This window comes from Hippopotamus amphibius, chromosome 7 (assembly GCF_030028045.1).
Source record: "Hippopotamus amphibius kiboko isolate mHipAmp2 chromosome 7, mHipAmp2.hap2, whole genome shotgun sequence".
NCBI classification, from domain to species: Eukaryota; Metazoa; Chordata; class Mammalia; order Artiodactyla; family Hippopotamidae; genus Hippopotamus; species Hippopotamus amphibius.
The window spans coordinates 103,279,731-103,301,843 of NC_080192.1; the positions used below are offsets into that span (position 1 = coordinate 103,279,731).

General features: G+C 38.2%; 1 protein-coding gene across 1 annotated transcript in view; it reads right to left on the reverse strand.

Moving 5' to 3' along the window:
- Positions 1 to 22,113, reverse strand: part of EML6 (EMAP like 6) — a 247,629-nt gene that overhangs the window by 91,238 nt on the left and 134,278 nt on the right. The window contains exons 7-13 of the mRNA XM_057743235.1: positions 20,047 to 20,248; positions 17,344 to 17,481; positions 15,259 to 15,515; positions 12,835 to 13,047; positions 5,420 to 5,587; positions 4,364 to 4,470; positions 929 to 1,047 (exon numbers count right to left, since the gene is read on the reverse strand). Coding sequence (XP_057599218.1) covers positions 929 to 1,047; positions 4,364 to 4,470; positions 5,420 to 5,587; positions 12,835 to 13,047; positions 15,259 to 15,515; positions 17,344 to 17,481; positions 20,047 to 20,248 — 1,204 coding nt within the window. The remainder of the gene's footprint in view (positions 1 to 928; positions 1,048 to 4,363; positions 4,471 to 5,419; positions 5,588 to 12,834; positions 13,048 to 15,258; positions 15,516 to 17,343; positions 17,482 to 20,046; positions 20,249 to 22,113) is intronic.

Below are 22,113 nucleotides of genomic sequence, written 5' to 3' on the forward strand. Positions count from 1 at the left end.
TAAAAAGGAACAATTGAAATTTACCTTAAGAACATTTAACCCAATATGTCTAAAATATTATCATGGCTATATGTAATCAATATAAAACTTTTTAATGAGATACATTCTTTTTTTTCAAGCTAAGTCTTCAAAATCTGGTGTGCATTTTCCACATACGGCACATCTTAATTCAGACCAGCCACATTTCAAGTGCTCATTGGCTACAAGTAGATACCATACCAGACAGCACAGAGTTAGAGACTTATGGTCACAGGGAATTAAATTTAAATTGAACTTACAGACATATTTTTTCCTTGTTGAAGTTATGACAGCGTGATCAATAAAAGACTTACAAGCAAACAATATTATACTAGGGTAAAATTCTGTGGGAGAAGTAGAATAGAAATATGAGTTCATGTATTTGTTACATTGATGATGATGGGAATCAAATATCTATAGCATTTAGGTTCCATTGGAGCCATTTAAATAAACGATGTGAGTATTTATAAAACACGAGATATATTCTCCACAATCATTTAAGCTTAAGTTGGAAAATCTACAATGTCAACAAAGTGTGGAAGGTTGTGCATGATCTTCAAAATTTCAAACTTATTTGGGGCATATGTGAACAAAAGCATTTGAAAGAGAGGTTGTCCTGCAATAAGACAGCTGAAGAGAGCAGGAGTTATGGGAGAAAGGAAGAAGAGATGGAGAGAATGAAATGAAATAACAATGAGCGGCAGTAACACATGCAACACGAAAGTGTGTGAAGTGTGAAAAACCTAGACACGCACACTGAGATGGCCATAGAACACTGAGAAAACTGGACAGAGAGTTGTGGTTAAAATATCAAGTGCAGGTGAGTGCAAACTGGAGAGAAGAGCCAGCCTGAAGTGGGACAGCACTGAGAAGGATGACAAGGTGATAAGGCTGGTGACAGGCCACCCACCCATGTATGAACTGGAGTTTCAAGCTGTCCTCAGGAGCCTTTTCTCGTTTGAGGAAGGGCACTGCATGGTTTTTCTCTTTACTTTGTTGCTTTAGCTGAGGTAGATCTTCTTTGTAAACCTTCAAGCATAAGAGAAGCATTTAGTTAGAGACTCTTCAGGTTTCAAGTACATTAATATCTTGACACTGTCAGGAAATCTTTAATTGTAGGAAATCAAGTTTTTGAAAACATAAGAAGCTGAAAATGGTCACAAGAGACAACAGAGGGCATTATATAACGATAAAGGGGTCAACTCATCCAGAAGGTATGACAATGGTAAATATTTATGCACCCGACATCAGAGCACCTAAATACACAAAGCACACATTAACAGCTAAAAGAAGAAATAAATATCAAAACAATAATAGCTGGGAACTGTAAAACCCCACTCCCAGCACTGGATTGATCATCCAGACAGAGAATCAATAATGAAACAGCAGGTTTGAATACTACCACAGACCAAACAGCCTAAACAGAACATTTCATCTATCAGCAGAACACACATTCTTCTCAAGCGCACAAGGAACATTTTCTAGGATAGATCATGTTAGGCCACAAAACAAGGCTCATTCAAAATTTCAGAAGACTGAAATTATATCAAGTATCTTTTCTGACCACTATAGTATGAAACTAGAAATAAGTAACAGGAAGAAAGCTGGGAAAGCCACCAATATGTGGAAATTAACACATTCCTGAACAACTAATAGATCAAAGAAGAAATTGAAAAGGAAATTTTAAAAAATCTTGACACAAATAAAGATGGAACATACCAGAACTTACAGGATACAGCAAAAGCATTTCTAAGGGGAAAGTTTGTACCTAATAAACATATATGTTGAGAAAAAAGATCTCAGATAAAGAACTTAATACTATACAGCTAGGAACTAGAAAAAAAAGTTTGGTTGTAGTTTGGACACTAAGTCAAAGGTAGCAGAAGAAAGGAAATAATAGAGATTAATGCAGAAATACATGAAATAGAGAACAGGAAAACAACAGAAAAGATGAACAAAACTAAGAGTTGGGTTTTTGAAAAGACAAACAAAATTGAGAACATAAGACATAAGATTGAATTTTACTTTCTTCTAATGAACAAGACTAACTTGAAATATCTTTTAAATCATTGGGATTTAAAAGAATTCTTTTTAAAAATTTTGTTATTATGTTTCTTAATCAATTTATATCCAGAAAATATAATATCACTTTTCTGATAAATAAGAAAGGAAATTATCAGACACAATTATCAATAAAATATACGTTAAATATTTTGTTATAATTTCTTCTAAGGCAAGAAATCTCTTAATGATTCAGACGTGTAAAATGTGGGCCTCATGAATCATGGTGATCACTCCTTGGAATTCTCCTTCTTTTATGACCTCATGAATCTTGCAGATCAGACTCTGAGATATAGAGCAAACTCTTGGTCTAACCTAGGACCTAAAATGTGCTGCTGACTCAGAGAACATTCCATATAATTTAATTTAAATGTTGATAAAATCAATTTTTTGTCTACCATGTATTTATGCCCTACTATCAAGAGATATAAATGTAACACATTTAAATGAAATACAACTCATAATTTCTCATCTTCATAAAGGGAAGTTTTCGTTTAATCAAACTACATTACAAAAAAATCATGAAAATATATAATAAAGTTCTGACTTAGGATTTGACCAAAAAATCGTTTAAAAAAAAAGGAGAGTCAAAAGATATCTCACTACTGCCTTGTCTATTACAGATGCAATGAACTAAGCTTTTAAAATCTAATGATAATTATTCATCTAAATTCATGATGGTCTCATCAGCTCATCAACTACTTTAGAGAAATGAATTCTAGTCTTGGCATTTCTACTGCTTATTTGAACAAGTATCATAACCTCTGTGGGCCTCAGAGTCCCACATGCAGAACAGAGTCCCTGCCCAGGAATAATGCAGGAATCAAATAGAGACAACATGAATCAGATAATATAGGTGAAAGCTTTAGGAAGTAAGGTGTCAGGGAGAATATATAAATCCTAGGCATGAATTTCAATCGAGTCACTCCTTTTCATTCTTTTACCACCACCATTTTATTCAATAAAAACATCCCAACTAGAAAAATTGCTTTTCTTTTTTTCCCTAAATTGTATTTTCATTTTGCTAAAATTCCATTTCCCCTTGATATTAGAGTATAATATTGTTTAATATTTGCATGATATTTCCACATTAATAATTTCCTTTCAAATCTTTATCTTTAGTAGTTTTACAGCATAATATATTGTATCAATACACAAACTGATTTAATCTTGAAGTTGACCCAAACCATCAGTTGGACTACTTTTGTACTTATCCAATTTTTCAAATGCTGAAATCAGTGAGTGACAATCATGGGCTGGAAAAAAAGTCATCATCTGAAAGCTGTACATTCAGAGCTTACGTAGAGGCAAAGCCAAGTAGCACAGAGAATGTGTGCTTCAGAGAGAAGCCCAGATCCACTTTCTTATCCTAATACCACAGGCAATCTGGATGTGGGCAAAGTACTGATACTTAACCTCTCAGAGGTTACTGTGGGGTTGGATTTGTATATGTAGAGCACAAGATCTGGCCCCACAGAGACACTCGATACACGGCAGCTGCCACAGGCCTGTGTGGTAAGTTTCCATGGGCAACACGGACAGTTGCTGTGTCTGAAATCTGAAATCTTATTCATTCCATGTTCACGTATGGAATCTGCTTCACATACCTCTGTTAAGTGACAAGGGAGAAAACAGAACCCCTAGCGTTATCACCCTAAGAGGGTGATACGTGTCCAGTTGCCAATGAAAGACTGCATGCTTTAATACACAGTTTGGTGTTAAAATTAAATGTCTATTTTCAAAAAAATTGGTTGTAATTGTCCAACTTTTCTACTAAAGATGATTTCTGACTGGACGGATAATGTGCATTGTATTCGGGCTTTTACTTTAATTAAATGGATAACGGTCTCCATAAGTTAAGAGAGAAATCAGAACAACAGCTCATTTGCAAACTACCATGTCTGTAGGGCTACCTATTCTATAAAGAAAACATATGCTTTAATGATCTGCTAAGAAAATGAAAAATCTTCTAACTTACTTGCACATTTTTCTGTAAAAAATATTTTAAAGTTTTAGCGGCTAGGAATGTAGAAAACCCAAACTGTCATGGGTTCCATTTTGAAAAGGTGCTATTATTTCTACTTAAAAATTTTTTACTGATATGATCCAGTAAATGCTTTATTTCAAACCTGCATTTAAAGATAAGAAGTAGGCAACTGTCCTAATTCTTTTCTTGATTTTTGTCTGCCTAAGTACTAACCAATTTTAGTGCAATGTCCAAATTCAATGAGATCGAGATTTTGGGTCATAAGGCATTTTGTCATGAGGCTTCCTGTTTACTGACCTGGCGATCATAATTGATTTGAGTTTCTTGCTCAATATCAGAGTCCAACTCCGGCACGTCAGATAAATCTGAATCAGATTCTTCACTGTAGGAATCGGTACCACCTTCTGCAGAAACACCCCATGAAAAACAAGCAGAAATTCTGAGATGCTAAATGACTAAAATTTTTATTTAAAATATTTTCTTTTTTCTATCCTATCAAGGTCAATTAAAAAAACTACACCATAGTTTTCCTTTGCTGTAGATTCTTAAAACATCTTTTTTTTTCTTTTTCATTTTTTGGTTAAGTTCAGCATACCTCTCACCTCCTTTTTAGGAGTATTAACAGACAAGGGTAACTCCCCCCATCATTTTCACACTTCTAGTAGATAACAGTTTTTTGAGTTTTAAATCTCACTTTGAAAGGGAGAAAAAGGTGGGGGGCAGATTTTACCAAGGAGAAGGCTGAGACAGAAGGAAATCCAACCACTCAGTTCAGTAAAGATCCTCTTTCGCCTGTTAACATGCCCACAAAGTGCTAGTAATTGTCATGGTCAAAATTGCTGCAGAACCCCTCCCAATAAAAACATTTCCTCACATATTATGAGATCATCTCTGCTGACAGCACAGTAAAGGACTAGACCCATGAATTGAACTGGAACACAGGGGCTCCAATTCTGGACCATTCTTTGAAACCCACTCAGGAGACGTTTCTATTCCAAACGTTACCTTGTCCCGGACCTAGGAGACCCACCACCTGTTACAATCATCCCAAGGAAGCTGAAAATGTATGTGTTTGCGTTACTTTCAAAAGTTGACTCTTCATGTAAACCTTAGACCTTCAACTTGCATTTGGTATAAGCAAAATCCTTTGAAGGAAATTATCTAACTGACCCACATTCAATTGGCCCATCTCTCAAAAGTTTTTTCTGTTCTTTTCTTTAATTTTAAATTTATTGTAGAAATAAATTTTTTCAAAACAGCTTTAACTCTTTACCTTCAGAAGAGATGTTAGACCATTCTTTGAAATTTTTATGGAAAAACAAACAGATGTTGAAAAATTATTACTGGTTTTACCCTGGGGTGCGGTTTCCAGCAGGCCATTGCTGACACCTTCTGGAATAAATCTCCACTGGAAAACCGAGTGGTCAGCCCCTCCTGTGCTTAATACCCACTGAAAGTCATGAGACCAGCGGACGTTTGTGACATGTGCAGAATGACCCACATACTTTCTAAATTTGGCTCCTGAAAAGATATTTTTGAGAAGATTAGTTATGCAAAAAATAGAATTTACTGGTTAAAAATTACATTCTACTCATGTTGAGGAGTAAAAGCTTTAAATATATTAGAAAATGTAATTTTGAGTCTTATATATCATATCAAATAAGCAAGTGCTCCAAAAGATATCTCAATCACTCCAGTATGGATTTAGCTAAAACTGGGTCTTAAAATTTAAGCCCCGTGTCTAAAGACACATCTGAACCTGTTCCAAATAACACCTACTGCTTCACTGATTCTGAAAATAAATGCTAAAGAATGAATATCTTACACATTCTTATTTAAATACAAGATACAACAGGCAATCCTTTACAACAGGAAAACAGAAAATAATTCTGTGGGGTGGGGAGTTATATTATTGTTTGGGGTCATGTGGATGTAGAGTTGGGAGAATGAAATTTTTTGCTCTTAAATTGATTGCTTTACTCAGTGAACACCATCCCCAGGTGGTGAATGCAGTAGAAAAGCTACGTGAACTCATATTTGTGGTTGAATAACTACAGCAAAGTCTCCAGTGTATGGTCAGTACACAGCAGCATAAAGGCACTCACGGAAACATGCAAGGTCCATCTTATCACATGGAGGCCGAGGACCCCAAACACTATGGGGGATTTCTGGGGCCGAGGAGCACCCCATCCCTCCTTCAGAAATACTTCTACGTATTACAGTCTCTTTAAATGAAATCTCTTTAATTGGGGAAAAGGCCATCTGTTCAACTGTCACATTTAAAATTTAAATACTCACTGGGGAGGTAATGATTTAAATTTATATGAAGGTGGAAATGACTGCTATTCAATACATGTTCCTTTCCTGAGAGCATGTTCTGACCAGGTGAGGTTTTATTATATCAGGGCCTCCAAAAAAGACAAGGGGAATGCTGCCACAGAAGGGGAAAGGAAGGACTTGAGTCTCAAAAGCAACCTTGCCCATTTCAAAGAGTTTCCTAGATCAGTTTTGGTAATTTAATAAAGTCAAACAGAATCCAACTCTGGTCAGTTGGAAATGCTGGCTGATGATAATTCAACAATTATGAAGTAAATATATATTCTTCCCATATCTCTATAGATCTTGTTGGGCTCTTCTTTGCTGTCCTGACCTTGAGACCCTCCTCAGAGATGATTTAGCCCATCTCTTTGGAGTTGTTTTAAAAAATGCCCACAATTCTAAAAAAGTCAGACTCCTAGAAACACATGGTAGATTTGCTATTATTAGGGATCTAGGGGTGTGGGAAATGGGGAGATGTTGATCAAAGATACACTTTCAGTTACAAGATGAATAAGTTCTGGGGATCTCACGTACAGCATGGTGACTGTAGTTAATAACACTGTATTGTATATTTGAAAGTTGCCAAGAGAGTACATGTTAAATGTTCTCACCACACACACACATACACACACACACACACACACACGATAACTAAGTGAGGTGATGGATATGTTAACTAACTTTAAAGCAGTAATCATTTCACAATACATACACATATATATGAAACCACCATGTTGTATACTTTAAACTTACACAATGTTATTTGTCAATTTTATCTCAATAAAGCTGGAAAAGGAACATCCCTGGGTGGTCCAGTGGTAAAGAATCCGTCCTGTAATGCAGGGGACGCAGATTCAATCCTTGGTCGGGGAAGTAAGATTCCACATGCCACAGGGCAACTAAGCCCCTGCACCACAACTACTGACCTCGCGCACCTCAACTGGAGAGCTGGCATGCCACAACTACAGATCCCATGCACCCTGGAGCCCACGTGCCGCAACTAGAGGAGAGGAAGAAAACCCACACACCACAACTAGAGAAGAGAAAAATTCACATCCACAACTACAGAGAAGCCCATGTGCTGCGCCAAAGAGCCCATGTGCTGCAACAAAAGATCCCACATGCCACAACTAAGATCCCACGTACCACAACTAAGACATGACACAGCCAAAAAAAAAAAAAAGGCTGAAAAAATATGTCCACAAATTATTTGATACAAATCAAAACAAATAGAGAATGTCAAAAGTGAAGGTGTGTGACATCCCAGAGCAGGTTATAAAAGGCACTGCAGATGCCTCCTTGCTCTTTCTTGGATCTCTAGGTACCATATGATAAGGACGCTGAAGCAGCCTATGGAGAAGCTCCCACGGCAAGGAACTGAGGCCTCCTGCCAAGAGCCAGGTGAGTGAGCATCCTGGAAGTGGACCTTTGGCCTCAGTCCAGCCTTCAGATGACTGCAGCCTCATGAAAGACTGGAACTAGAACCATCCAGATAAGCTGCTCTTGAATCCCGCCCCCACCCCGAACTGTGAGATAATAAATGATTATTGATTTAAGCCACTAACTTTGGGAGGGAGGAGAATCTATTTTACAGCAATAACTAGCTCATACAACATTGGTAGGCTGGAACTAGGACCTGCAAAAGCATTAGTGTCATCAATATTTAGGCCTTCACTCTCTGATATTCACTCTCTAAATATTCACACTCTTCCTTCCTGTCCTCTCTCTCCCTCCCTTGCTCTGGTCTAAACTCACTGGCCTCTTTGCATGCCAGGCCCTCTTCTGCCCCTAGGCTTCTGCATTTGTGTTCCCTCTGTCTGGAATTCTCTTTCCCTGCATCTTGGCATGGCTGGTTCCCTTACCTCCTTCAGGTTTCCAGTCAAATGAAACTGTATCAGTGAGCCCTGCTTTGACCACCCTACTTCAAATAGCGATACTACACTGTCCCACCTGAGCACTCTTTATTTCCATTGTTTGCTTTATTTTTCATCACAGCACGTCTCACCATCAGAGGTGCTTGTACCGTCTTGCTTATTGACTATGTTCCCTCAGGAGAACAAGAGCCCCAGGGACTTGTGTCTATTTTATTCATCGACACATCTCCAGCCTCTAGAACAGCACTTAAATATGTGTTGAATAAATGAAGGCCACATCCATCTCTTTCAAGGTTTTCCTTAGGACACTGAGTGACTCTATAAGGCTGGACCTTTATTCTCTGGACCCTAAGGAAGACTCAGTCCTCAGCCCTCAGCCCTCATCTCCTCTCTCTTGATTCCATCTCCTTGGCTTTAAATACTGTTGATATTACCTCAGCTGCCAAACATTCATCTCTAACCCTGAACTCTCCCCAGAGCATTGACAGCCTTGTGCTGTGCCCACTTAGATGTCTAATAGGAAAAGTTAACATAGGAAAACCAGGAGTTTCTCCTTCCCCTCCTACTCTGTTACCATAAAACACACACACACACACACACACACACACACACACACACACACACACACACACCCTTTTCCTTTCTCATTTTCTCATCTCTATAGGTGGTGCTACCATCTATACCATTGCTCAAACCTAAAACTTAGGAGTCTTTCTCAATTCCTCTCCTCCCCTCTATTTCCACACCCAAACCATCAGCGAGACCTTCAGCTGTACCTTGACACTGCTTCCTAATCAGTCACCTCTCTTCACATCTGTTCCTGACGCCTTAGTCCAAGTCACATCACCTCTCACCTGGGCTCTTGCAATGATCTCTTCACTTGAAGCCTCCCCTTCCCTATTTCCATCCCATGCAATATCAAAGTGATATTTTAAAAACTTAAATTGGTCACGTCTCTTTTCCATTTAAAACCCTCAATAGTTTTCCACTGCACTTAGAATAAGACATTTCTAACAGTTGCTTCAAGGCCCTTCATGCCTGGCCCCACCACCCTTCCAGCTTCGCAGTGCACAACTCTCCCCTTGTTCATCGTGCTCTGGATACACTGACCTCTCTGTTTCTGCATCAAACTCATCCAAGCTCTACTGAGGGCCAGCTCTTTCCCCTCCAAGGTCTAGAGTTTCTGAAATTCAAGTCTTACAGTATCCAGGACACCTGTCATAGGAGGTAGTTGTTCAAGGACTGTGTGTGTGTGTGTGTGTGTGTGTGTGTGTGTGTAGGATTCATGAAATGGCAGCACACAAGTGAAACATGGAGATCCTCAGCCTTGAGCCTCCCCTAGGAGCATGGGTAGATGCCAAGGGTGTTAAGCTATGGCAAATGTCAATGAGCAAGGCTTTGGATTTTACCTCATGTCAGTGTCTGGGGGGGTGATGGTCAAACAGGATGTAGTCTAAGTGACATCAGGGAAAATTATCAGTATCGATCCAAATTATTTTAAGATTTGAAAACTGTCAAAAGGAAATGAGGAAAACAAATTGGTTCAGCTATATAAAAATAATATGAATTGTACTCATTTTCGCTAATTGCAGAACAATTCTAATTATTATGCAACAGAATACTACCTACACATCATCGTAACTGTGTCCATTAACCTGATTGTGAGTTTTATTTAATCACAATGGAAAACTATAATGTTTGCTCAGTCTTCACACTTTCTCTTAGTCATCAGCACCTGCTCATATTTAGCTGTTTACAGGTTCCAAAGTTGGGGGGATACTTTTCACTGCTACCTTGGTTATAGGGAGACAAGTTCCACCAACTGTTACCATTCTCACCAGCAACAGTGTTATAAATTTCTCGGCCAGTAGTGTTAGCATAAAAAGGCTACAAGAGCCTAAATGACTCTGAGGCAAATTGCAAGATGTATAAACTATGTGTCATGAAAAGTAGAACAAGTCAATTTGCTATGAGGACACGGATACTTGTGCAGATTGCTGAGGTGGGTTTTATTACTCTCACCACACTGTCCCTCTGGCTGTCAGCCTCTCCTTGTTCATTCAGATGTCTCCCGGCTGCCTTCATCCTCAGGGTTGTTTTATATATAAGTGTGTCTCATTTTGACAAACAGCACTACTCACCGTAACTCCCTATCCGCGCCCCCCCCCAATAAACAAACTCAAGATCTACATTTCCACTGCTATTTTCCGGACCTAATTCAACCCTGTAAGGCTCAGTGATACATAAGCAATACCAGCTCTCACTGACTTCCAAGTCCTGATATTTGAGACCAATACTATTGCTCCTGATCCTTATGATGTTTCTTCTGAATCCTGAATTTCCACATACCTTCTGGTCACCTGACTTAACGTCTGCAAGCACCTTACTCCATCTAACCAGACATGCCCTATTACTCAAAGACCCATTAGGGAGAGAGAGAATAGTTCGAATTAGGCATGTTGAGGTAATGCTGTGCCTTGAGCATTTTAAACTGACGGTCATTTTGTCAAGTGGATGTGAGGGCGGTTTTCCTATGCATTTTATGTTCAATTTTGTACCATAATTCTCACTGCTTCAAAACTGCCAGTTAGCTGAAAATGACTTTCTGATTACATTTTCAATCCCTTTCCTTGCTTAATCTAAAAATCATTCAAGTGAAAGAGTTTTCAGACAACAGCATATCCCTACTGATTACTTTCTCAAGATCAGATTTTCAGGGTGCAGATGGGGAGTCTCAGAAAAGCCTGTGTATGGGCTTTGCCTAAACTTTTGAAGGAAGAGAGGACAGGGTCATTACATGATTAATTCAGTCACATTCTACAAAGCCTGAAGGTACCAGAAAAATTGAAGTGACGATTTTAACAATAAAACAAAAGAACAAAATGCAAGGGCAGAAAGGGTTGTTTTGAATCAAACTTCTCTCTCAAAAATTTCAGCAGTCTCCCAAAAGCAAAAAATAAACAAATGTGACATAATCAAACTTACAAGCTTTTGCACAGCAAAGGAAACCATATACAAAACGAAAAGACAACCTACAGACTGGGAGAAAATATTTACTAATGATGTAACTGACAAGGGCTTAATGTCCAAAATATACAAACAGCTCATACAACTCAACAATAACAAATAACCCAATCAGAAAATGGGTGGAAGACCTAAATAGACATGTTTCCAAAGAAGACATACAGATGGCCACCTGGTACATGAAAAGATGCTCAACATTGCTAATTATTAGAGAGATGCAAATCAAAACTGCCATGAGGTACCACCTCACGCTGGTCAGAATGGCCATCACTAAAAAGTCTACAAATAACAAACACTGGAGAGGGTGTGGAGAAAAGGGAACCGTCCTACATTGTTGGTGGGAATGTAGTTGGTACAGCCACTATGGAAAATGGTGTGGAGGTTCCTTAAAAAACTAAAAACAGAGCTACCATATGATCCTGCAATCCACTCCTGGGCATATATCTGAACAAACTTACAATTCAAAAAGATACATGCACTCCTATGTTCATAGCAGCACTATTCACAATAGCCAAGACATGGAAATAACCTAAATGTCCATCAACATGAATGGATAAAGAAGATGTGGTGTAGATATATATACAATGGAATATTACTTAGCCATAAAAAATGAAATAATGTCATTTGCAGCAACATGGATGGATCTAAAGATTATCATATTAAGTGAAGTAAGTCAGAAAGAGAAAGACAAATACCATATGGTATCACTTATATGTGGAATCTAAAATATGACACAGATGAACTTATCTACCAAACAGAAACAGAGTCACAGACATAGAGAACATACTTGTGGTTGCCAAGGGAGAGGAGGTTCAGGGAGGAATGGTTTGGGAGTTTGGGATTAGCAGATGCAAACTATTATACATAGGATAGATAAACAACAAGGTCCTACTGTATAGCACAGGGAACTATACTTAATATCCTATGATAAACCATTATGGAAAAGAATTTTAAAAAGAATGTGTGTATATGTATAACTGAATCACTTTTCCATACAGTAGAAATTAACACAACATTGTAAATCAACTATACTTCAATTAAAAAAATTTCACCAGTTATGTAAGTCTGGTGTGCAAAATTAGTGCCATGAGAAGGGGTCCACAAACTGTATTATTATCAAAACGATCATTTTCAGATTTTACTTTAAATATGTCTAAAAGGATTTGCTTTGCTTCCTATGTATAAGCACAATTAGCTGTAACACAAAAGAATTTTAATTACAATAGTTTAATGTTAACATATATAATTTAAATTATTATATTTACATAGATATAAATAAAATAGAACAATTTTAAAATGTGAAACATGAGGTTTATGAATCACAAAATGTTGAGTAATATTTCTGTTAACAAATGCTTACGTAAATTTGCAAAACCACATATTTCAGAATGTCAAAAGCAGAAGATATCAAACATTCTATTTAAGTGCTAAAGAGTAAATATAAATATAAAATGAATAGTCTGCAGTAATAAACATCAAGAAAATAAGTCTTAATTATACTGTACATATAACGTAAATCTTCATTCAACGAAACATTTCTTTTGGACTTACCTTTTTTAAGACAAGGAAATTTAAACAATTTAACCAGTCCAAAATCATCTCCAGACACCAGCACTGAGCTGTTGTAATTTGCATCCACTGAGTTGATGTCAGTGACATCAGTGTATTTTGGCCAAATTCCACTCACTTCTGGGCCTTTCACACATGTCCAGGAAGCCCAGGGAATCCCTTTGATTTCTTCTTTACTTGTTAAAGGCTTCCCAGCTGAAAATAATCAATAAATTTTAATATAATGCTACATTTAAATAAAAATCATTTTCTAACTTACTTTATTCATTTTTCTCATAGAGGCCTAAAACCTTTCTTTTAAAATGTTTATAAACCAAGGAAACTATAAATTCTAATGTCTTTCCCCAACTGGTGATTTCTTTTGCCCCAGCAGGGTTCCAAAAAAGCACATCCTCAAAACTCAGATATGAGAAAGAAAATGATCACTGTACTAAATCTAATGTCTCAAACTATAAACTAATATTTACTTGACCTTACTTAGATATAGATGGTATTATGCTTTGTGTTATTGATAAATAACTATTATTAAATTATTTATTATTATATTTATTTACCAATATTTTGCCAGGTTTTTAAAAAGTTTTTTTCTGAGCTCATACTTCAAGGAACCATAGAAGTGATTTTTTTAAAGCCAGCCTCAATTAGTAAAAAAAAAAAAAATGAATGGATTTTGCTATTTAAACTTTAAAGTGCTAGACAATGAAAATTCACAAAATTTTGATGAAATGAATGTAACTGGCTGGGGAAAATAGTCGTGATGATTGTGCTGGGTACATCCTTATGTGTAGGGCACAGTACCCAGTTTCCACCAGCAGCTGGTAAAGGATGTCCTCTGGGAGCACACAAAGGAGGAAGCCCACGGATAACAAAATGCTTGCAAAAATCCTTAGCCATACACAATTTAAAAATTCAAAATCAAGACAATTAAGTGTATTACCTCACACTTTTCTCTCAAAATTAACAAATGTTTTCAAACAAAGAATCTATGAGAATAGATGCTCTTGTACATTACTGGTGCATTGCCAAATTGGCAATTCTGGACTCTAACATAGCATTATATAAAAATCCATTATAAAGACCATAGAATCAAAGTGTTTATAGTTTAAACATAGTTTTGGATCCAGTGTTCCTGCTTTAAAGAGTATAGTCCAAGGAAGTAATTTGGAAGAGAAAATCCCACCTATACAAAGACATTTGGAGCTGCACTGTGTATACCAGCAAAGAAATTAGAAATAAGCCCAAATGCTCAATAACAGGAGAATGAGAAAGCAAATTATGATATTATCACTGAGAAGGATATTACTTTGTTACTGAAAATGACAAATGTGTTCCATATTTTTTCACATAGGAAAATACATATGAAATACTGTCAAGCAAAGAATGTAGACACAAAGAAATAAGCATCCAGTAACAGTATATTGGAGAGTTGATAGGGCAGAGACTCTTAAAAATGTTGAAGTTTTATTATGTCACACCTATTTTATGGTAAAGTTGATTTTTCAATAAAAATTAGGATAAAATATAATTATTTGAGGTCAAGATTCATGTTAAATATTAAGTTTTTTCCTTCTACATTATAAAAATCATTAACCAAAGATTATAATACAGAAATTTACCTTTTATTTATAACATTTTAGCATTACAAACTAAATGTTACTAAATGAGTATTTAATAAATAAGATGAATCTCTTATAGACATTACAGTGGGATTACAAATAAAATTTGTGGTTTTTTAATCCCAATTAGCACATTTCACCAAGTAAGCGCATAATAAGGGCTTCCAATTAGGAAGAACACAAAAGATACTAAAGCAATCATAGTAATTGAGGACTGTGATCATCAAATCTTCAGTATTTTTTAGTATTTTCCTAGTATTTTTTCCTTTTGCTTATCTTTAGGCATTCTTTATATATTCTAGATATACAGTTGACCCTTGAATAACTCAGGGGCTAGGGCCACCAACTCTCCATGGAGTTGAAAATCCATGTATAACTTAAAGTTGACCATCTGCATCCTTGGTTCTACATCCACGGATTCAACCAACCTCCTACCAGGTAGTACTGTAGTATTTACCACTAAAAAACCTGCACAGAAGTAGACCAGTGCAGTTCAAACCTGTGTTGTTCAAAGGTCAAGTATATATCCTTTGTCCATTACTACAATTCCAAGTATTTATGCCCAGTCTACGCATTGTCTTTTCATTTTGTCCATGGTCACTTTTGCTGTGCAATAATTTTTTATTTTAATGTGTTCTAATTTATGAATCTTTTCCTTGGGAGTTTGTAATTTGAGAGTCTTGTTTCAGAAAATATTCCTTGCCCTGGGGTCCTAAGAATATCCTCATATATCTTCTGCCATGGTTCAGAGCTGTGCTTTGTACAAACATTCAATGCCCTTGTGACTTACATGGCATTTTGTAGAACAGCCGTTCTCCAGCACCGTCATTAGTTTGCAAGTATTTACTGTCCAAAGACCAGTCAATGTGCGTGATGAAACTGAGAGACTTGTTGCATTCCCCAATCTTCTTATACCGCTGGGCGACAGCGTAGACATCTACTGGGCCGTCATTGGATCCCACTGCCAGATAAGAACCGTCTGGAGAAAATTTCATTTCGTGAATGACTTCTTTTCGATCTTTGATATGAACCACTTCTGTCATATCTCTATAAGAATAAAAAAGCAAAGTGATAGGCAGCAAATCTAGAGATAAGAACCCCGAGATGTGTTCTGAAATTTGTGTGCCACAGAAAAAAAATTATTTTGAAAGGGAGCGAAAAACTACAGGAATTAGAGAATTAACCTTTATGGAAAGATATAAAATATTCTTTAGTTCGTGGCCAATGTAGGAGAAATTAAACATTTTAAATAATACTTTGGGGGCTTCCAAAGTAAAAAACAAAAAAATTTTAATGAAACGCATGTTCACTTACATGGTCAATTACATGTATTATTTTCCCTAAAGCTTTTTATTAAAGAATTGGGGTTTGTAAAATTGTTTTAAGAATATGTCACAGAGAAAGGTAAAACATATCAAGGTTAACATAAAAATAAACCATCTTTTTTATGCTTTAAGAACAAGAAACCAGTGACTGTTAAGCTTGATGCTTATTGTAAAAAGAGCAAGTCCACAAAGCAGAAGAGGAAAATTACTTTTTTTTTAAATTTTTTTTTATTTTTTGGGGGGTACACCAAGTTCAATCATCTGTTTTTATACACATAGGAAAATTACTTTTATAATGTTAAATTTTCATGTAATTATTTAACTTTCACTATGAAAGGTCAATTCCAATGATCCAATGCACACACTGAATCACTGGAATATTTTGTACCCTTTCTGATCAGCATCTGGTAAGAATTTCTGCCCTTATTTGAAAGCCCACTGAGGTTTTTTCCCCACAGCTATAAGACAAGATTATGACTAGCAGGCCCCCTGAGCTAGTAATGATGACTTCATCAGCTCCAAAATGAACTGAATGTATAAATAATGCCAAATATTTGCTTCCACATAGTAATCTTCTCATACCTGCTATCATTTATTAATAGCATTATACTTTACTGTAGTGCCATAACATAGGTGTGGGAGGATTTTTTTTTTCTTTCGGCTTGGGAAATCCATGAAAAAGAAAATTTGGTAATTAGCCATCTTTTCACACATCACTAAGTAAAGAAAGAAAATGTTGCCCCCCCATTTGGTAATAAGTTACGTGTGGCTGGTAATGAGAATTTAGTGTAATAAACCATGCGAAGAGCATTTTTCAAAGCTATATAGAATTTGCTATATGTGAGAGATGCAGTATCTAATTTATAGCTGCATTTGCTTTCTGTAATCACAAAATGTGTAATCCAAAAGAATAACCAATGTGTTCAAAGGGATTACAAGGGTGGGTCATAATTTTTGTCCAGTAGAAATAACATAGGATATTAATAAATAGGAGATGCTTCATTTTACTGGTGATTATAGGCACAAAAAATCTTTTACTCAATCTCACCTCTAAAAATCTGGTGCTGTTGGAGGCTGCTTTCTTCTTTCTTCCTCTTTTCTTGGCTTATTACAAGCCCCAATGGGCTTATCTAAAACCCTTGGGACCAGATGAGCTTGGGAGTTCATTACCCACTGGATTTTAGAAAGGTTTGCATATAATATATTATATAACACCCCCAGTAGGAGCTAGGGAGGCAACCCCTTTTGAACACATTAACATTTTTGCAGCAAATCACATGATACATGATTATTCCTACTAAGAGATTAATAGACTGTAAACAATCTCACAGCAGTTCACTGGGTCAGGCAGTGCTGCCAAATAAGTTACCAAAGAACTCTGGATTTTCAGAGTGTTTGGATTTTGGAATTATAGATGGGGGATTGCAAATCTATAGTGTTCTTATTCAAAACAGTAAATGTATTTTTCCTAAGGTCCTGGCATACATTTTGACCAGGATTAATTTTAACAAAAGAATATCCCTAATGTCATTTTCAACATCAGTACGTGCCTGACTCGGAGAACAATGAAAGATCCGTCCTTCATGCCCAGGGCCAACTGAGATCCATCAGGGCTGAAAGCGACGCTGCGAACCGCTTCCTCCATGTTACAGCGGGCGATCAAGGCATGGTCCGCCAGGCTCCACAACCTAAGCATAGTTCAAAGTCAGAGACAAAACAAAACAGCTTCTCAGTCATCAGCCAGCCCCAGGCCGAAGGCCTATTCACCGCTGTGATAATAACAAGAAAGGATGCAGTAACCTCTCACCAGTGTCCTTCCTCTCGGCATGTCTGGGAATCTGGGGAGGTGTTTAGTTTATCTTTGCGTGATTTTCACCATTTGAAATACCCAGCAAGAAATATAAAATGAGATAACATTTCCAAAGATTTTGAGATTCATAAAATAAGGAAATTGTAAACACTACACAAAATTACATTTTTCTCTTTGGAGATTAAAAATTGTTCTTGATTTATACCAATCGTGGTTGTTAACACTGACAGGATAAGAAGTACTACTAGATGCTGTTAAAAAAATTACCCAGTACCCTTCTAGTAACTGCGTTATGTAAGCACATACAGATTGAAATACACATTACATTTGTTGGCCTCCTGAGCAGGAAAAAGTATCTGAGGTGGGGAAGAATGAATGATACCACTGCCCAGGATGGTTCTAAAGATGGCTGTACACAGTCGTATGCTGTCACTCCCCAGAAGCTTCCTGGGCACCCCACTGCGGATAGGTCCCCTCTTGGTTGGTGGGGGGTGGAATACTTCACAGTGTCCCTGGCTGATAAACACAGCTACTGCTGGAGAAACAGAGGTCAAGTGCGAGTGCCGCTAACACAGGGTTTTCAGCAGCTCCTGAAATATGTAATCCAGGCACCTTGAAGTGACAGAACATGAACTAAATATTTGAAGATACAAATAAGGGTTTCCATGTGAGGTGCAATTGTGGTTTCTGACCTCTCTCTGTTACTACTTTGAAGACAGTCTGCTCTTAACAGGCAAAAAACAGTCCCTGCAAGGGGGTCTGAGAATCTAAGTTCTGTGATCAAGAGTCCAGAGTAAGTCAGACGTGGTTCAGTTTCTCTAAACGCATTCTACCATCGGGGGGATGAGGGCCCCGTGCCGTGCAACGCAGGGCTGTGCAGGGAATAGTTTACCCATTCTTCAGGCAGCCTGCACTCTTCAGCCTAAAGCTTACGGTATGTGTTCAATACCTTGTCCATTATTCATAATCTCGTGCTGTTTTTAGCCTTGCACTATTTTAAGCAAGGTAAGCGTTGCTTGACTTGCATGAAGAAACCATCACTCCTCAGGGAGCTGCACTATCCTTATAAAGCCACTAAGCTAATCTTTCTCAAGAAATTATGACTTATACCCTTCATAAATTTCAATACACAGTGTAAAATCCCATTTAAAATTTCAGCCCAATTCATGGTTAAGGGGGGGTAATACGAATGCTGGCAGTAAAGGCTCTTTGCAATTCTAAGACTCAACACAATTGTTAAAGTACAAAAGGCAAAAACTTTCCTAAAACCCTTTCTATCTGGACGGGTATGAATCAAGTTTCTCGGGTGTCTGAATAACTTGGCGGCACTGGTTTGACTCAGAGTAACGGAAGGAAAAGGAAGAGAGGAGAAGGAAGTGCGCGAAGAGAAGGATAAGCCAAATAAACGTTTATGTCACGTGAAGAGACAACTGCATTCGTTTTCACTGATTTTCTGAATTGCTAAGGCTTCAGCGCTCCGTAGAAAGTAAAAAATCGTTTTATCTTCGGATTTACGCTTTACTAATGAGTATACTGATTGCATCTTGATTCCATTCACAAACATATAGAATAAGGACGGGGACGGGGAGCAGGGACCTTCAGTCTAGTGTACAGGGCTCCACTTTAGCTATTCAAACCCAACAGATCAATCAGTCTCTTCCTCTCACTGTCACGGACTCTCTTTCTGGTCCGCTTGCTGTTAGCACATTTAAAGCTCAGAAGTAAATACGGAAATACTGGGATCTGCGTAAGAGTCTTTATCTCACACTTTCAAATCAGTCCTTCAACAGGCTCAAGAACACCGGAAGCAGAATCATTTCGCTCATTTTACTTCTGTCACGCTCTCAAACAACAAGTGATCCACAGCAGGAACCTGTGAGGCCCCAATAAAATGGGCATATTTTCTTAGGAACCGGTACTTTCCTTTGATTGGAGGACACTGTAAATTTTCACGTGGAATTTTGAGCAAAGAAAGAATTAATGACTCAAGTGCTAAAGATGACTTTGAGAATTAGAATTTCAGTCCTCTTGGTGATGTTTAGCCTGCGACTAAACGGATGACCGATGACTCAGCTGTGAAACTGCCACGCTGCCCCCAGCAGGACCGAAGGTACGAGGGGGAGATATGACCTTATCACAGATGAGTGCACTCTGCTCACGTCTTCAGCTGGAAGAGACCTGGAGGCCAACCTAACCAGCAGTCGTGTATTTTCACTTCTAAGAACATGTTCTTGACTTAAGGTGGAGCCAAAGAAAGAGAGCAACAACAAAAGGTCAAGAAGTCAACCACTGGTAAGTGAAATGTCTTACCATTCTGTTTGGAAATTGTGAGGTTCTGCACTGTGGGTTATCCTTCTCTTAAAGTAACAAGCAAATTCGGGCAAAATCGATCTGTTATCCCAGGGTGGTGAGGGAGGTGACAGCCGCCACGGCGGGGCCTCACCTGACGGAGCGGTCGTCGCTGCCTGTCACAGCCAGGGGCTTCTTGGGGTGCAGGGCCAGAGCCCAGAGCTCCCCCTCGCAGTGGCCCTGCAGGATCAGCATCGGCTTGTCCCGTTCTCGCACGATCACCTCAAATATCTCGCTGTCCTGGGTCCCTGCTAGAAGGCGGTCTGCTTTCCAGCACACGCTCCGGATAGAAAGGCCTGATGAAAACAAACGAGGGAAATAAAAGCCCATTTCCACACCATTCACAAATGAAACACCTGAACTTAAAACCCTGTCACTAGGATAGCATCTAAGGCAACACATCTGGACGCTGCCCGGGGGTGGAGAACCAACTCCGCACACCACTCTGTGTTACTGACCACTGCCTTCTGCGTGTTAGTTGTTCCCCCAACCCCTCGTGATCTGTTTTGTAGAAGAGCAATCACTCTTTCCTGTCTGACTTAGGCTAACTGTGTGTTTTTACAGCAGGGTCTATCTTTTTTTTTTTAATAAATTAAATTATATTAATTTATTTATTGGCTGCATTGAGTCTTCACTGCTGCGCGTGGACTTTCTCTAGTTGTGGCGAGTGGGGTCTAATCTTTGTTGTGGTGCAAGGGCTTCTCACTGTGATGGCTTCTCTTGTTGCAGAGCACAGGCTCTAGGCGCACGAGCTTCAGTGGTTGTGGCGTGTGGGCCCAATAGTTGTGGCTCACTGGCTTAGTTGCTCCATGGCATGTGGGATGTTCCTGGAGCAGGGCCTGAACCCATGTCCCCTGCACTGGCAGGCGGATTCTTAACCACTGCGCCACCAGGGAAGTCCCACAGCAGGGTCTATCTTAAATAAGTTTTAAAGTGAATATAAGAGCAGGAATTGGTCTTTATGAAAACCTAACCCTTTTTGAAACAATTTCCTTCTGATTTGCTATGGAAAAATTAATCATCACTTCAATCTTTAGGATGTCAACATTGTAATAAAATTATACGTGGGTGATACTACAGAATGGTTAATTATCATATTAGGCAAGTTTCCTATGTATTTGATCAGAACCTAGACTCATTCTGCTGGATAAACAGATGCACCATGTCCCAGAAACATGCAAATGAAACTCTAATTTCAGTCTCAGGATATCATCAAACATTTGAAGATGTTATTCTTCACTGATTAACAATTTATGGAATCTTCTTTAAAAGCACAGTACTCCTTTTAAACCCAACTTTCCTCCTCCGTAGTGTTCCATCCTCTTTAGGCAGATCCTCACTTGCCTGCCTGAGCTTTTGTCTCCTGGGCTTCTCTCGGTCTGTTCTGTTCCTCACCGGGTACACTATTTATTTACTTACACAGTGAATTTTCTCACCTCTGAATTAGAAGTACAGAAGTAATCCCACTTTCATAACTACTTTAAACTATGCAAGGAAGGGTCAGCTTTGAGATCTGAGCTACGTCCCCAGCTGGCTTTGTGTCTTTGATGTTGACAGTACCAGAAGTCAGAGCGCCTGGACTTCCATCCTGCTGTACACCTGATTGGCCAGGAGAGTCCCTTTGTCTCTGGGGACCAGTTTTTCTCCCCATAAACGCAGACTATACTTATAGAGACCATGTAATTTATCATCCAAATCAGGACCCCTCTGCAAGTAAAAGTAGGCCTTAAAAATAATTAAATTTACCTAAGTTTTTGAAATATTTATTAACCAAGAAAGCAGCTTTACTATGCTGAAAGACCTATTAAATAATTCTATCAAAAATATTTTCAAATCTAAAATTATAATGACACTTTATTGTAGAATGAAAGGTCTAGGACAGAGGACGAACAGGCAGACACACAGGATTTTTAGGACCATGAAACTCTGTAGGACCTATAATGGTAGACACATGTTGTTATATATGTGTCAAAACTCAGAGAATACACAATACCAAGAGGGAACCCTCATGTGAGCTATATAGGCCTTGGATGATGATGTCAACGCAGGTTTATCCACTGTAACCAATGTACCATTCTGATGGGCAATGTTGTTAGGGGGTCGGTGTGTGTATGGGGACAAGGGTATATGAGAAATCTCTGCACCCTTACACTCAGTTTTG